The sequence below is a fragment of the Salvia miltiorrhiza genome, chromosome 3, assembly GCF_028751815.1.
Source record: "Salvia miltiorrhiza cultivar Shanhuang (shh) chromosome 3, IMPLAD_Smil_shh, whole genome shotgun sequence".
NCBI classification, from domain to species: domain Eukaryota; kingdom Viridiplantae; phylum Streptophyta; class Magnoliopsida; order Lamiales; family Lamiaceae; genus Salvia; species Salvia miltiorrhiza.
In genome coordinates this window covers 51,483,405-51,499,847 of record NC_080389.1, presented here as the reverse complement: position 1 = coordinate 51,499,847, position 16,443 = coordinate 51,483,405, and the positions used below count along the sequence as shown (strand labels likewise).

Genomic DNA, 16,443 nt, shown 5'->3' with positions numbered 1-16,443 from the left:
GTGAATTTGTTCGAAATTGTTGCTGGAATTTTCAGAATCGAATTTGTTTGATTTGTTTGAATTTGTTGTTGAATTCAAGTTAATTTACCATCTTAAATTACATTGAATTCGATCATTAAAAGTTAATTGAGAATTAGGGACTTTAAAAGTCATATTAATACTACCCCTATAAATTTATTTCTCTCTCCACTTACACCTACTTTAACAACTTTCTTAAAACCCGTGCCGAGTCCCAAATGGGACTCTTTTTCATGGACGGAGGGAGTATTAAATACATCAACACTTACCGTTCCCGGATCCTTTGCTTTCTTGGGCACTTCGTCCTTGTGGATGCGGTATGGTTCATAGACATAGAAAGTTTGGCTCTCAGCATGAACTCGTAGTGTGAGCTCTCCTTTCTCCACATCAATTAAAGCTCTTCCCGTTGCAAGAAATGGACGCCCCAAAATCAGCGGGATTTTGTTGTCTTCTTCAATGTCTAGAACCACAAAATCGGCAGGGAGAATAAAATCCCCCACCTCCACAAGCACGTTCTCCACAATTCCACGAGGATAGGTGACCGACCTGTCCACCATCTGCAGCCTCATTGATGTCGGCTTCAACTCTCCAATTGCTAGCTGCTGGAAAACAGATAATGCTCGCCCCCAGATCGCAGAGTGACCTTCCGAAATGCTGGCCTCCAATAATGCAGGAAAGTGTGAAGCTGCCCGGGTCTTTGACCTTCGCCGGCAGCTTCCTCTGCAAGATTGCGCTGCATTCTTCATTGAGATTCACCGTCTCAAACTCTCCCAGCCTCATCTTCCTCGAGATAATTTCCTTCAAGAATCTAACATACTGCGGCATCTCCTGCAGTGCTTCCACCAATGGAATATTAATATGTACTTTCCTGAAGAGCTCTAAGAATTTGGAGAACGACTCTTGTCCCCTCTCTTTCTTCTGGCGCTGAGGGAGAGGTGTAGTCACAGTTGCTGGCGAAGTAGCTTTTTGCTTTTCATTCTTCTTTCTGCCAGAAACCTCAACAGTGACCTCCTCAGCTCTTTTTTCAATCAGCTGTGCACTCTCATCTTTTGCCGTCATGGCCCCTTCCTGTGTAGTCCCGCTCGGCAAATCAACCATCTTAAAATGACGCTGGGAAAACGGCATCCACCCCGGAGGACGCAGATGAGGTGGGAGTCGTCGGCCTTCCTCATGAACTCTCCACGATAGCTCTTCTTTCTCCATCTCATGAGATCCATGGCTGCAATCTGAGGTGACTTCACTCTTTAACCCAATGGCCATGCACTGCTCCTTGGGATTCACCTTGGCATTGTTTATGAGATTGCCCGACTGTTGGAGTTTGTTGACGGCGGTGGCTATTTGACCCAATTGGGTCTGGAACATCTTCATTTGAGTCCCCACAGCAACGGCATTGGACTCTAGCTTTTCCATCCTCTCGTCTGCCTTGGAGATGAACTTCATCATCAGCTCCTCTATATTTGGCTTCTTCTCTTCATTAATGATTCCATTCGTAGCAGAGAAGCCTGGTGGAGGTTGGATTGCATTGTTGGGATTCCCATAAACCAAAAAGGGATGTGGATGCCCTCCATGATGAAACTGCTGTCCACTATTGTATCCACCCTGTTGCCCATGCTGAAAGTTTCCATAATTTCTGCCATTGATGTAGTTGGCGTCTTCTACGCCTGTTGGGATCTCCACAGCCGGCTCAGGATTGCCAACAGTTATAGCATTGATCTTCGAGTTCATCTCTGCCAGCTGAGTCAAAATCAACGCCATAGGGTCCGAACTGGAGGTAGCAGCAACTTTCTTCAAGTGAACTCTCTCGGATGACCATTGATAGCTCGTGGTGGCCATGCTCTCAATGATCTCCATAGCTTCAGAACTCCCTTTCTTGAGCAATGAGCCCCCTGCAACTGTATCCATGAACATCCCGGTGCGCTCCCCACAAGCGTTATAAAACATGACCAACAGAGTCCCCTCATCAAAGACTTCCTCAACTTCTCCTGGTATCTCTCCCATGTCTCTGCTAGTGTCTCTCCATCGATTGTTGGAATTGGAGAATCTCCATCTTTAACTTCAATGTGAGCCCGGGAGGATGGAACTTCCGTAGGAAAAGATCTGCCAGGTCCCCCCATACTGGATTGGCTCCCAGCTGTAGAGTTTGATACCACGACTTTGCCTTATCCCTGAGTGAGAATGGGAAAAGGCGGAGTCGTATAATGTCATCAGGGACTCCATTCATCTTAACAGTGCTGCACAACTCCAGGAATTGTGCCAGATGCGCATTGGGATCTTCCACAGCTTTGCCTCCATACTGGTTTTGCTGCACCATCGTGATCAAACCAGTCTTAAGCTCAAAATTATTCGCGTTGACTCTTGGAGGCTCGTAGTACTGATACTGCGGAGTGAACGCCTCATTGATCGGAGGCTGCTTCTGAACCTCGCGGTTTTCCTGCGCCTCAATCAAACGCTGCAGTTGCTCCTTGAGAGCATGAACTTCTTCTACGGTAGCCATAGAACTACCTAGCAAACTTCAGAACCAAAAATCAGGACCACAGGAAAAAAAATAAAGAACAGAATTTAAATAAACAGAAAAAAAATCCAGATTAGTATCAAATAATTAACAGATAGTACTGATAAAAATCAGTCCCCGGCAACGGCGCCAAAAACTTGTTCTTTATTTATTTATTTAGTTTTAAAACCAAAACTCTAAATTTCGTATGTCCAGATAGAGTAAAATAATTTAGGATAGGAATTGGTAAATTCAGTCTCTGTGGAATACAACCTTGCTTGCTACTGTACACAATTGCACCCGTACACTTGCGGCGTGTTAAATAAAATAGCGAACAGCCGATTATGAAGACGAGAAATCATCCTCCTTCAATGCAGCTGCAAAACCCTGATGCGTCAATAGCGCATGCATTTTGATTAAAAGTAATTTTTCCTAGTGGATTTTTTAGATTCAATTCTTGGCATCGACATCCTATCGTCGATCGGTGGTCTCCATTCCCACACACGGTGACACTTGTTGAGCTAATTGGTGAATAAGCAAGAATAAGAAAAACCGACACAAGAATGTACGTGGTTCGGTTTTTCAACCTACATCCACGGGCTAAGAAATCGAGCTATCCTTTATTCACAATCGAACTTTGAATACAGAGTATAAGATATCTATGATCCTCACAGACTTTGAAAACGAAAATGATGGTTGAGAAGCCGAAAGTAGTGGCGGACTTAAGACCGGTAAGCATGTTAGCTTTAATTGCATGTACATGTACCTTTAATTGTGTGTTAGCTTGAGTGTTATTAACATTCTTGTTATAACATTACCAAAAAAAATACAACAAAACATAAAAAAGATATAAGCAACAGAACAACTCGGCGATCGAGCAAACCGATCACCGTTTTTCTTCTTCATCCCTTAACGAACTCGGCGATCGCCGAATTTATCATCGAGATATGTAAAATTGGACAACTATTTGGGTTATCGGAACAACGATTGTCGAGTTGCTCTCCTCTTTGACCTTGGCTTGTTTATCGCCCATTTCTTTGATTCTCGGGCCAGTTGCTCTGCATCATCGACTATCGTACATGTTCTACCATATCATAGCTACTTTAAAAGACTCAAACCAACATCAATTGGTTAAAATTATGCTCAAATGGAACATCAACGAAAGATAACAAAATCGAATCAGGAAATATGAGTATTTTTGGTATAAATTAATTGCATGAATTCATAATACATTTGAAACGAATTAATCCAAAATACAAATTTTCAGTCTGAGCAATTAATTTGGTATAGATCTAGGGTGAGGAAATGTTCCTATTTTATAGTCTAAGGGTGGGGTTAACATAGAAACCCCCCTTAAAATGAAAACTAGAAACCTAATCTTAGCCTTTAAAATTGAAGATCTAGTGGTTAGAATTGTTTCATTTAATAAAACATGCCTAATTAGATATTCTAATTAATAAGTGCCGTTTTTTTAGTTTGATATAATGTAAAGGTTAATTAAGTCATTTGTATTTTATTGAATTAACTATAGAATCGATTTTTACGGGATTCTTTATCACGTTCTCTCATCTATATTTATTTTCGTTTGTGCAATTTCAGATACCAACTATGCATATGTAATTAAAATTAACACAATATGTATTAAAATTTTTCATTTGTGCAACATAGTACACTACAACAACTATGCAGCTTCAAATACCAAATATGCAATTAAAATTAACACATTATGCATTTAAAATTTTCATTTGTGCAACACTGTACATTACAGCAACTATGCAGCTTCAGATACCAAACTATGCAATTAAAATTAACACATTATGCATTTAAATTTTTCATTTGTGCAACATAGTACACTACAGCAACTATGCAGCTTCAGATATCAACTATGCAATTAAAATTAACACAGTATGCATTAAAATTTTTCATTTGTGCAACACAATACACTACAACAACTATGCAGCTTCAGATACCAACTATGCAATTAAAATTAACACATTATGCATTAAAATTTTTCATTTGTGCAACACAGTACACTACAACAACTATGCAGCTTCAAATATCAACTATGCAATTAAAATTGATAATCGTTTAAAAAAAATATGATAAACAAATTTCGCAAAAAAAAAAATAATACATCAACAAAAAACGACAATAAATCCAAATTCATATTTCTTTTTAATCTTTGATTCGTTAATTAAAAAACTTAAAGAAAAAACACGACAACACATATTACACTATTAATTTATAGTCATTAATTAATTAATAATAACGTAAAAGACAAAAAAAAAACCTTCGGCTCAATAAAAATTATAACACACGTTTTAAAAAAACAAATGGAAGCTAAGCTCGGGTAGGTGCATGCATGAAAAATATTATGGTTAAGTTTTTGATCGAATTGAAGAGCAGTAATTAAGGAATGTATGTAGGCTTGTTTTTGGTCCAAGTACATAAGAAGGAAATATAGAAAAAGTGGAAGCATATAGATGCAAGAGAGAAGAGAAAGAGACATAATTTGGGAAGCATGAATGAAGCCAGGTGCCCCCTGAGAAAATCATAGGTGGAAGGCATGGGAGGTAGGCAGCCATGCATGTTGCAGACTTCTCCCCTATAAATAATGACGCTTCCGCCTCGCCGCTTCACATCATCAAAATACAACACATTCCAGCATGGCGAAGCTCTCGCTCTCAGTTGTAAGCTTTCTTCTAGTGTTAGGATTGGGGTGCGCCACTCATGTTCGAGAGGGGTCGTGGCAGGTGGGAGAGTGCCAGATCAGCAACATCGACGCCCGGGAGCCGTCCTACACCGTGAGATCGGAGGGCGGAGAGACCGAGTTCTGGGACAACCGGAACGATGAGTTCCGATGCGCCGGTGTGTCCATCCGCCGCCACAGAATCCAGCAGAGAGGCCTCCTGCTGCCGGTGTACCACAACGCCCCCGTTCTCGTCTATGTCGTCCAAGGTTGATTTATTTGCATGTATATTTTTGGAAATTGAAATGGATTGTTTAATTCATGTGTATGTGCAGGCAGGGGAACTTATGGAGTTTTGAATTCTGGCTGCCCCGAAACATTCGAAGCCGAATCAGCCCAACAACAATATTCTCGCAAGGAAAGAAGCGAGAGATCATTCAGAGAAGACAGACACCAGAAAGTTGAGGATGTGAAGCAGGGTGACGTCATCGCCGTCAGGGCCGGCGAGGCTCACTGGGTTTACAACGACGGCGATCAAGAGCTTGTTCTTGTTGTTTTCCACCACAACGCCAACTATGCCAACCAACTCGACCAAAACCCAAGGGTACATACATACATAGATATACATCCATGGTAGTGTTATTTTAATTAAAAATGAATGAATGAATGCAGTCCTTCTTCCTGGCCGGAAACCCCAACAACGAGCAAGAGGAAGAGCAATACATGAGGCTGCGCGGAGGCAAAGAAGCCCAATCAGAGTTGGGTAATGTCTTCCGCGGTTTCCACGACGAGTTGTTGGCGGAGGCATTTGGCGTTGATGTGGAGACCGCCAGAAAGCTCCGGGGCCAAAACGACGAAAGGGGCCATATTATCAGGGCAGAGAAGAGCATTAAATTGATCCAGCCCTATGGCAGGAGCCGACGTGAGGATGAGGGCTACCACAACGACAACGGCCTCGAGGAGACCGTCTGCAGCGCCAGAGTCAAAGAGAACCTCGACAGGGCATCACGCGCCGACTTCTACAACCCACGCGCCGGGAGGTTCTCCACCCTCAACAGCTTCAACCTTCCCATCCTCCGCTTCCTCCAACTCAGCGCCGCCAGAGGAGTCCTTCATAGGGTAACAACACTACCACTCTCTCTCTTAGCTCTTAACACTTGATTAATATATATACATATTTTGATTGACAGAACGCCATATTCTCGCCGCACTGGTACGCCAACGCCCACAGCCTCATCTACGTCACTCGCGGGGCGTCGCGGGTGCAGATAGTGAACCACCGCGGGCACGCCGTATTCGACGGCCAACTGAGGGAGGGCCAGGTCGTGGTGGTGCCTCAGAACTTCGCCGTGGTCAAGCAGGCTGGAGAGGAGGGCTTTGAGTGGGTGGCGTTCAACACCAACGACAACGCCATTATCAACACCTTGAGCGGCCGCACCTCCGCCATCAGGGGGCTGCCCGTCGATGTCGTCGCCAACGCCTACCAAGTCTCCAGGGAGGAGGCCGAGAGACTCAAGTTTTCACGACGGGAGACGGTCATTTTCAGCGGGACTCAGAGACGACCTGCTTCTGCTTGAGAAAATGTGTGTGGATAAATAAATGTAAAATAAGTGTTCAAGAGGAATAATGTATATCGGCTTGTGCTAAAGTTTGATGCCAATAAGAGATTAACCTTTTCAAATAATCAAACTTAATTACTCTCACTACCCATCTCATGTTTATTTACTTCTTACAAACAATTCCTCCGCCTTAATTTAACTTTTTACCTTAATATGTGCTATATATATATAAATTTCTCATATATATAATCTCAACTCATGTAGTAAATTAATACAAATCAATTAATTTGTTTAATAAAAATTAATGATAGATATAAAAATAAAAATATATTAATTCATGTGCTTGTTTCGTTTAGGTCCAGAATTTGAAACTCCGGTGTAATTTAATCTCAATACACGAAGAACTATCTCTCCATGAAGTTCAATTTGCTCTACAATCGCATGAGTTATGCATCCTAAATCTAGTAGCTACAATCTCCAATGAAGTTCAATGTGTTCTACAATCACATGAGTTATGGATCCTAAATCTAGCTAGTAGCTGCAATCTCCGCCACAAGCGATTCTCTACCGCAAGCTAAATGTCTCTTAAAATCAAAGTCAAGGAAATCGTGACAAAGGTCGTAATGCTAGTTGTGGCTAGCTATGACAATATATATAGGTCGAGGTGGATGCATATACAATGGAGATAACAATAGTAACAAGATTGTGTGTCAGTTATGTGGGTAAAACTATTAATCATGTTGCCCTCTAGTGTTTTCATAGATTTGATGTCAATTTTATTGAAATCGGTGCTCATCCCAAACATCCCCTTCTCAAGCAAATCTCACCATATTTGATCCTGAAAATACATCGATCTTCAAATTCTAACTCTGCGGCAAATTCCTTTGGACCTTCACAAACTGCAACTTCACCTCCCACAACTTACACACCAACATGAACAAAGGATCTCAGTACTGAGTTTGAAATTAAATGAATAACATGCAAGAGAATACTAATGTCCAGAATTCTACCGTACCGAGAAATGAGGCTTCTTTCATCCTTGTGGTCTATGTTGTTCCCAACTATAAGGGAAATGTTACTATTACCATGTCAGTACAAATGCTTTTCTCTGTTCCAAGCGGTCATGATGCACCAAATGATGTTAGTTTTGATGACTCCCTCAATTCCCACTCCACATATTAAAACTGTTCCACTATCTGTTGCTCCTACAGGCTGATCAAATTTTTTTGGGGGTTAAATCTGCAAAGCATCAAAGTGAGGCCCTAGTTTCAGACCATGGATGAGAACATATCATCCTCGAATCTTCAACTCCACTTCTAATGCTTCTAACAACACGACATTAGATCAAGACGTACACATATTTTCCCAAGGTTTCATTTTGTTCTTGCTTCATGTCCATTAGGGACATAACGTTTTCTGAAGATCTGCATGAGCTAGTGAATTGGTGCATAAACATATCGTAAAGATATTTGAAAGAGTATATAGAGTTCGGCTCTAATTCTTTGAACCATGCACTATTGGGCCGGACCAGTCAACATAGTGGATAATACCTTGCCCATGCCTGATTCAGTACACCATAGTTTATATCCCTTTACACCCTTTGGATAACCTAGCATGACACATTTTAGAGCCTTGGATTCCAGCTTCTCTTGCCTGTGGTGAACATATGCTCTACAACCAAAAACTTTTAAGTGTGAATAGTTTGGTGTATTGTCATACCATAGTTCATCTGGTACTTTGAATTCCACTGCTAAAGATGGTGATATGTTGATCAAGTATGCAACAGTTGCAACAACCTCTCCCCAGGATTTCATAGCCATTCCAGCTTCCAGCAACATGCACCTTACTCTTTCAAGTATGGTACAGTTCATTCTCTCTATGACTCCATATTGTTTAGGAGTCCCTGGCACTGTCTTGTGTCTTTTAACACATTTTTTCATACAAAACTCATTGAACTCTCCAAATATGAAGTATCTACCCTTACCAAGACTCTCAGTCTTAGTTGACCCCTAAAAGTAAGAGTAAACATAATCCCAAGGTCATTTAGATATGTGTTTATCTATGTTGAATTGCATCTTCTTGCTTTTCCCAAGAATGCACTTCTCACACTGCCCAATCTTGAATGCACTTGGGCTGCTAATATGCCCTTATCTTACTAAATGTTTCAAAGCTTTCTCACCAACATGCTCAAACCGTTTGTGCCATATCATGGTATCTTGTTTCTTGACAATATCACTTTTGCCCATGATAGTCTCAGCTTCAAGATAATATAGCCCATTTCTTCTTACTCATTTCAGGATAATCTTGTAGTCTTTTGTGACAATCATTCCACTTTTGGTGGACTTCCACTCATACCCTTTTCTTTCCAAAGATCGAAGGGATACCAAATTCCTTTTTGAATTGGGAATATACCTGAATATTCTAATGTCCTCATAGATCCATCATGTAGCTTAAACTTGATGGTGCCTATGCCCTCGATGGCACAGCTCTGGACATTCCCCAATAACACGTTGCCTTTCTTTTAAAAGTGCAGTTCAATAAACCAGCTCTCAAGTGGACACCTGAGGAATGAGCACCCTGAGTCTAGTACCCACTGTTCATACATGTGGCTCTCCACCACATTAAGAGCTTCTGCAAGATCACATTTTTCTTAGTCTTTCTGCTCTTGTTTCTAGTGACATTGAACTGCTTCTGATTCTCTCTCTAAATGATGCAATCTCTCTTTCAGTGGCCCAGTTTCTTGCAATGATAGCAAGTTTGCACTTTATCATCAGTGGCCTTGTTTCCATTTTCCTGTTTTCCCGTCTTGAAAACCTTTTTGGATTTCTTGGATTTTCCAATCTTTCATTTTACAGATAATCCCTCACCAACAACACCTTCTTTCTTCTGAGTTGATGTTCTTGATATCTGTAGCACTTTCTTCTGAGTTGATGTTCTTGATATCTGTAGCACTTTAGCTTTAAGGGCTGGTTGGACTTCTTCAGCCGATATGTCATTCTCCCTCCCATAAAGCATAACATCCTTGAGGCAATCATATGACGATGGGAGAGAATTCAAAAGAATGATAGCTTGGTCCTTATCACTTATCTTTACTTCCACATTCTCAAGATCATCAATGATCTTGTTGAATGCTTCAAGTTAATCCTCCAAAGGCTTAGATTTGACAACCTTGAAAGAGTACAATCTCTACTTCAAATAGAGTCGATTCGCTAGAGATTTAGTCATATTGACTCACGCTTCTCCCAAACTACAACTGCAGACTTCTCCATTGCCACTTCCCGTAGCACCCTATCACCGCCAATGCACAATATGATCAAACTATGCGCCTTCTCGCATAGCTCATCTTGAGGTCTGCATCTGCGGCTGCTGCAATCTTTTCTTTTGAATAAGCATCTTTGGCCGATTATGAAGATGAGAAATCATCCTCCTTCAATGCAGCTGCAAAACCCTGATGCGTCAATAGCGCATGCATGCATTTTGATTAAAAGTAATTTTTCCTAGTGAATTTTTTAGATTCAATTCTTGGCGTCAACATACTATCATCTATCGGTGGTCTCCCTTCCCACACACGGTGACACTTGTTGAGCTAATTGGTGAATAAGCAAGAATAAGAAAAACCGACACAAGAATTTATGTGGTTCGGTTTTTCAACCTACATCCACGGGCCAGGAAATCGAGCTATCCTTTATTCACAATCGAACTTTGAATACAGAGTATAAGATATCTATGATCCTCACAAACTTTGAAAACGAAGATGATGGTTGAGAAGCCGAAAGTAGTGGCGGACTTTAGCAAAAAACACGACTTAAGCAAATATAATAATAGAATCACACTCTTATCAGACTGATTCTGAAGGTTGAGAAGCCGAAAGTAGTAGCGGTCGGACTTCAGACTAGTAATCATATGCAATACCACATACAAGATTGTATCGAAGACATTCATATTTGTCATGTACCTTTAATTGCGTGTTAGCTTGAGTGTTATTAACATTCTTGTTATAACATTACCAAAAAAAATACTACAACAAAACATAAAAAAGATATAAGCAGTAGAACAACTCGGCGACCGAGCACTCCGATCACAATTTTTCTTCTTCATCCCTTAACGATGCTATGAATTCATAATTTGAAATGAATTAATCCAAAATACAGATTTTCAATTTGAACCATTAATTTGGTATAGATCTAGGGTGAGGAAATGTTCCTATTTTATAGTATAAGGGGTGGTGTTTTCATGGTAGCCCTCCCCTATATATATATGTGTGTGTTTTATTATTTTTAAAATTGTATAGGTTATCCGCCTATAAGATAAATATGAGAAAGAAGGAGTATATAATTAAGATTGATGAAAAATGTAAAATCGATGGGTATTAGAAATTATTCGGTAGGTGCATGCATGAAAAATATTATGGTTAAGTTTTTGAATTGAAGAGCAGTAATTAAGGTATGTATGTAGGCTTGATTTTGGTCCAAGTACATAAGAAGGAAATATAGAAAAAGTGGAAGCATATAGATGCAAGAGAGAAGAGAAAGAGACATAATTTGGGAAGCATGAATGAAGCCAGGTGCCCCCTGAGAAAATCATAGGTGGAAGGCATGGGAGGTAGGCAGCCATGCATGTTGCAGACTTCTCCCAGTGAAGGTTTGATCAACTGACCGTGGATGTAGGAAGTGTTTTTCGAACCACGTAAAAATCCCCTTGTTATTTATCGCTTTCAATATTTACCTTTCTTATATATGCACAAACGTTTTTTATCAACTGAAACTGATTAATAGCAAAGTGAAACATAAACCTTGACAACTTGTTTAACCACAACGGCTATTTCGAAAGAAAAGTTTTCCGCTGCCAGTAATATTAGTCGAACTGATAAATCTTCGGATAGTCAGTGAGATTCATATTACTCCTCTGTTTTACAAACTCGACTGAAGCCTAACGTGTATCAATTAAAGTCTTTGACTTAACTGATAACTCCTTACTGAAGAGTATTCAGTATCAGTCGCCAACCTAAGTCTTGCTAAACTCTTTTAACTGAAAAAGGTTGTATCAGTTTGTTTTCATTTGAAAAATAGCCTATAGGTGTATTCTCCCCGCCCATACACCTATTCGAGACCCCAAGGGACCTAACAATACCAGCTCCAACCCTTCAGTCAGCTAAAGTTCTACCTCAACAAATAAGGAGATGCTCGATCACTTCACTGGGAGAAGTCTGCAACATGCATGGCTGCCTACCTCCCATGCCTTCCACCTATGATTTTCTCAGGGGGCACCTGGCTTCATTCATGCTTCCCAAATTATGTCTCTTTCTCTTCTCTCTTACATCTATATGCTTCCACTTTTTCTATAATATTTCCTTCTTATGTACTTGGACCAAAAACAAGCCTACATACATACCTTAATTACTGCTCTTCAATTCGATCAAAACTTAACCATAATATTTTTCATGCATGCGCACCTACCCATTGATTTTACATTTTTCATCAATCTTAATTATATATGTACTCCTTCTTTCTCATATTTATCTTACTAGTGCGCAACCCATCGAAATTCGACGGGAAATTATTTTAACTTATTATATAAATTATTTTTAAATTTATTTAATTTAAGGTAATATAGTTGAAATTATATTAATTTGAATCATATTCCTCAATTAAATGTTATCCTTTTGTTAGAATAATAAATATTCTTTTTATGTAGATTTTTATTTAATAATATTTTAAAAAATGTATTGATATTGAAAATTTTATTTCATCTGAGCATCATCTCGTCTGAACCTTGTAGGATCATATCATAATCTAAATTTCGGAAGACGACAACTAACGTTTGAACATCAGACTTTTGAGTATCATCTCGTCTAGACCTTAAAATACAAAAAATAAACTTTTATGCATCAAGTTTTTTTAACATCACTATCTGGAGCTTTAAAAATCAAAGTTGACTTGTGAGATTGTATGATTTGGAGCTTCTAACATCATATAACTAACTTGTAATATCATTTTGTATGGAACTTGAAAAAATCTTGACAAACTTTTATGCATTATTAGTTCTAAATATTATAATTGGATTCCAAGAATCATCTCGTTTGGAGTTTAAAAAAATAAATTTAACTTGTGAGTATCATCTCATTTGAACTTTGAATGACCACAATTAAGTTACAAGAATTATCTTGTGTGTAACTTTAAAGATCATTATCATCTTTAGCTTGTAAGATTATAACTAACTTCTAAACATCATCTTGTATGCAGGTTGAAAAATCTTGACAATTTTTTGTGCATTATTTCATGTGGAGCTTGAAATATCATAATTGAGTTTCGAGCATCATTTTATTTGAAATTTGAAAGAATAAAATGGACTCGTGAACATTAATTATCTTCAAATCTTGAGTTTCGAGCATCATTCCGTCTGAAAATTGAAAGAATAAAATTGACTCGTGAACATTATCTCATTTGAAGTTTGAAAGATCATAACTAAGTTTTGAAAATCATCTCGTGTGTAGCTTAAGAAAGTTGACACGAGATTCAAATTGTATTAATTTATTTAGTATTTTAATTGATAGATTTTCATAAAAAATCTATGTTGAATCCAAATTTTATTTTTAAAATTTTATACAAAATATATTATTTTATAATCAAATTAAATTGAAGAAATAATTTACTTAATCAAACCAATTTATATTTTCAAATTAAATTAATTAGACCATGTATTTAATTAAATAAATTTGGCCAAATTAAATTGACAAAACAATTCAAATTGTATTAGTCTCAATCATTCCGCCAATTAAATGTAGATTTTTAATTTGGAGAGCAAGTGAAATCTTATAAAAATACTCAATGTGAAATGAGGTGATTTATATGAATTCTTCACTCGATTGAGATTATTATAAATTTGATACATGATTAAAGATTTCTAATATATTTTAACATCATATCCTTTATTGTTCTTTATCTAAATTCTTCATTTATGCATTACTAATTTCATAATTTATCTATTATTATTATTATTATTATTATTATTATTATTATTATTATTATTATTATTATTATTATTATTATTATTATTATTATTATTATTATTATTATTATTATTATTATTATTATTATTATTATTGTAGTAATGGACGAACAGAAACAAATAAAGTTTGCAGAAATGAAAAATATATTTTTCTTCCCTATATAACTAAAATGTATGGATTTATTTCATAAAAAATAAAAATAAAAATTTAATTATTTTGATAGACATAAAATAAGATTTTGTTTTAATGTAATCAGTTTATAGAATTTGTGCCTTATTATGCAAACATATAAATCAATGACCGGACCCGTTTATAATTTACATATACGTGCATGTCTCAATTCAAACTTAATTTAAAATTAATTTTATTGAAAATTAAGAATATAAATATTATATATATATATATATATATATATATATATATTCATACAATATAATATATTGCAACATATACATATAACATGTACGCTATTGAGAAATATAAAATTAATAACAAATATACATCTAATCACTAACATTCAATTAAAATAATTTATAGTATATAGATTATAATTTTTTTCTTATCAGACATGTAAATCTAATTTTTATCTAGAAAAAATAAATAATAAAATTTATTAATTTAGATTATATGTAATGTTAATATTATTATATATATACATTTATTATTAATTATATTTATTATGATTAATGAATCTTTATATAGAATGTAATAATTAATTAATTAATAAATGGTGAAGATTATATAAGGTAAATTTTGAAATGGTGAGATTTTAGATATGCCACATAGGTTAAGGCTTAATCCTATTATATAATAGATAAGCGGATAACCTATACAATTTTAAAAATAATAAAACACACACACACACACACACACACATATATATATATAGGGGAGGGCTACCATGAAAACACCACCCCTTATACTATAAAATAGGAACATTTCCTCACCCTAGATCTATACCAAATTAACGGTTCAGATTGAAAATCTGTATTTTGGATTAATTATATTCATTTCAAATGTGCTATGAATTCATAGCATCTTTACTAATAAAAACAATATTATAATTGAATGAATCTGACCTTCCGTCTCCAATTAATTGATACCGAAAACGCGCATATTTCCTGATTCGATTTCGTTATCTTTTGTTGATGTTCCATTTGAGTATAATTTTAATCAATTGATGTTGGTTTGAGTCTTTTAAAGTAGCTATGATGTACGATAGTAGATGATGCAGAGCAACTGGCCCGAGAATCAAAGAAATGACCGATAAACAAGCCAAGGCCGAAGAGGAGAGCAACTCGACAATAAGAAGAAAAATTGTGATCGGAGTGCTCGGTCGCCGAGTTGTTCTGTTGCTTATATCTTTTTTATGTTTTGTTGTATTTTTTTTGGTAATGTTATAACAAGAATGTTAATAACACTCAAGCTAACACGCAATTAAAGGTACATGACAAATATGAATGTCTTCGATACAATCTTGTATGTGGTATTGCACATGCTTACCGGTCTGAAGTCCGACCGCCACTACTTTCAGCTTCTCAACCTTCAGAATCAGTCTGATAAGAGTGTGATTCTATTATTATATTTGCTTAAGTCGTGTTTTTTGCTAAAGTCCGCCACTACTTTCGGCTTAAGTCCGCCACTACTTTCGGCTTCTCAACCATCATCTTCGTTTTCAAAGTTTGTGAGGATCATAGATATCTTATACTCTGTATTCAAAGTTCGATTGTGAATAAAGGATAGCTCGATTTCTTGGCCCGTGGATGTAGGTTGAAAAACCGAACCACATAAATTCTTGTGTCGGTTTTTCTTATTCTGCATTGAAGGAGGATGATTTCTCGTCTTCATAATCGGCCAAAGATGCTTATTCAAAAGAAAAGATTGCAGCAGCCGCAGATGCAGACCTCAAGATGAGCTACACGAGAAGGCGCATAGTCTGATCATATTGTGCTTTGGCGGTGATAAGGTGCTACGGGAGGTGGCAAGGGAAAAGTCTGCACGTGCAGTTTGGGAGAAGCGTGAGTCAATATGACTAAATCTCTGGCGAATCGACTCTATTTGAAGTAGAGATTGTACTCTTTCAAGGTTGTGAAATCTAAGCCTTTGGAGGATTAACTTGAAGCATTCAACAAGATCATTGATGATCTTGAGAATGTGGAAGTAAAGACTCAGGGTGCTCATTCCACATGTGTCCACTTGAGAGTTGGTTTACTGAACTGCACTTTTAAAAGAAAGGCAACGTGTTATTGGGGAATGTCCAGAGTTGTGCCATCGAGGGCATAGGCACCATCAAGTTTAAGCTACATGATAGATCTGTGAGGACATTAGAATATTCAGGTATATTCCCAATTCAAAAAGGAATTTGGTATCCCTTCGATCTTTGGAAAGGAAAGGGTATGAGTGGAAGTCCACCAAAAGTGGAATGATTGTCACAAAATACTACAAGATTATCCTGAAATGAGTAAGAAGAAATGGGCTATGTTATCTTGAAGCTGAGACTGTCATGGGCAAAAGTGATATTGTCAAGAAAGAAGATACCATGATATGGCACAAACGGTTTGAGCATGTTGGTGAGAAAGCTTTGAAACATTTAGTAAGACAAGGGCATATTAGCAGCCCAAGTGCATTCAAGATTGGGCAGTGTGAGAAGTGCATTCTTGGGAAAAGCAAGAAGATG

General features: G+C 37.4%; 1 protein-coding gene across 1 annotated transcript; it reads left to right on the top strand.

The window, feature by feature from the left end:
* The first annotated feature begins 5,038 nt into the window (after positions 1–5,038).
* LOC131014217 (11S globulin seed storage protein 1-like) lies at positions 5,039–6,858 on the top strand. The gene is made up of 4 exons (XM_057942110.1): positions 5,039–5,467; positions 5,534–5,802; positions 5,871–6,317; positions 6,389–6,858. The coding sequence occupies exons 1-4, from the start codon at positions 5,176–5,178 to the stop codon at positions 6,773–6,775; spliced, it is 1,395 nt and encodes a 464-aa protein (XP_057798093.1). The 5' UTR covers positions 5,039–5,175; the 3' UTR covers positions 6,776–6,858.
* Positions 6,859–16,443: the final 9,585 nt, after the last annotated feature.

Excerpts from the sequence above, each read along its gene's own strand:
- LOC131014217 (XM_057942110.1), top strand. The coding sequence starts at position 5,176 with ATGGCGAAGCTCTCGCTCTCAGTTGTAAGCTTTCTTCTAGTGTTAGGA. Across the intron at positions 5,803-5,870 it reads AACTCGACCAAAACCCAAGG|TCCTTCTTCCTGGCCGGAAA; the intron begins GTACATACATAC and ends GAATGAATGCAG. Across the intron at positions 6,318-6,388 it reads CCAGAGGAGTCCTTCATAGG|AACGCCATATTCTCGCCGCA; the intron begins GTAACAACACTA and ends TTTGATTGACAG.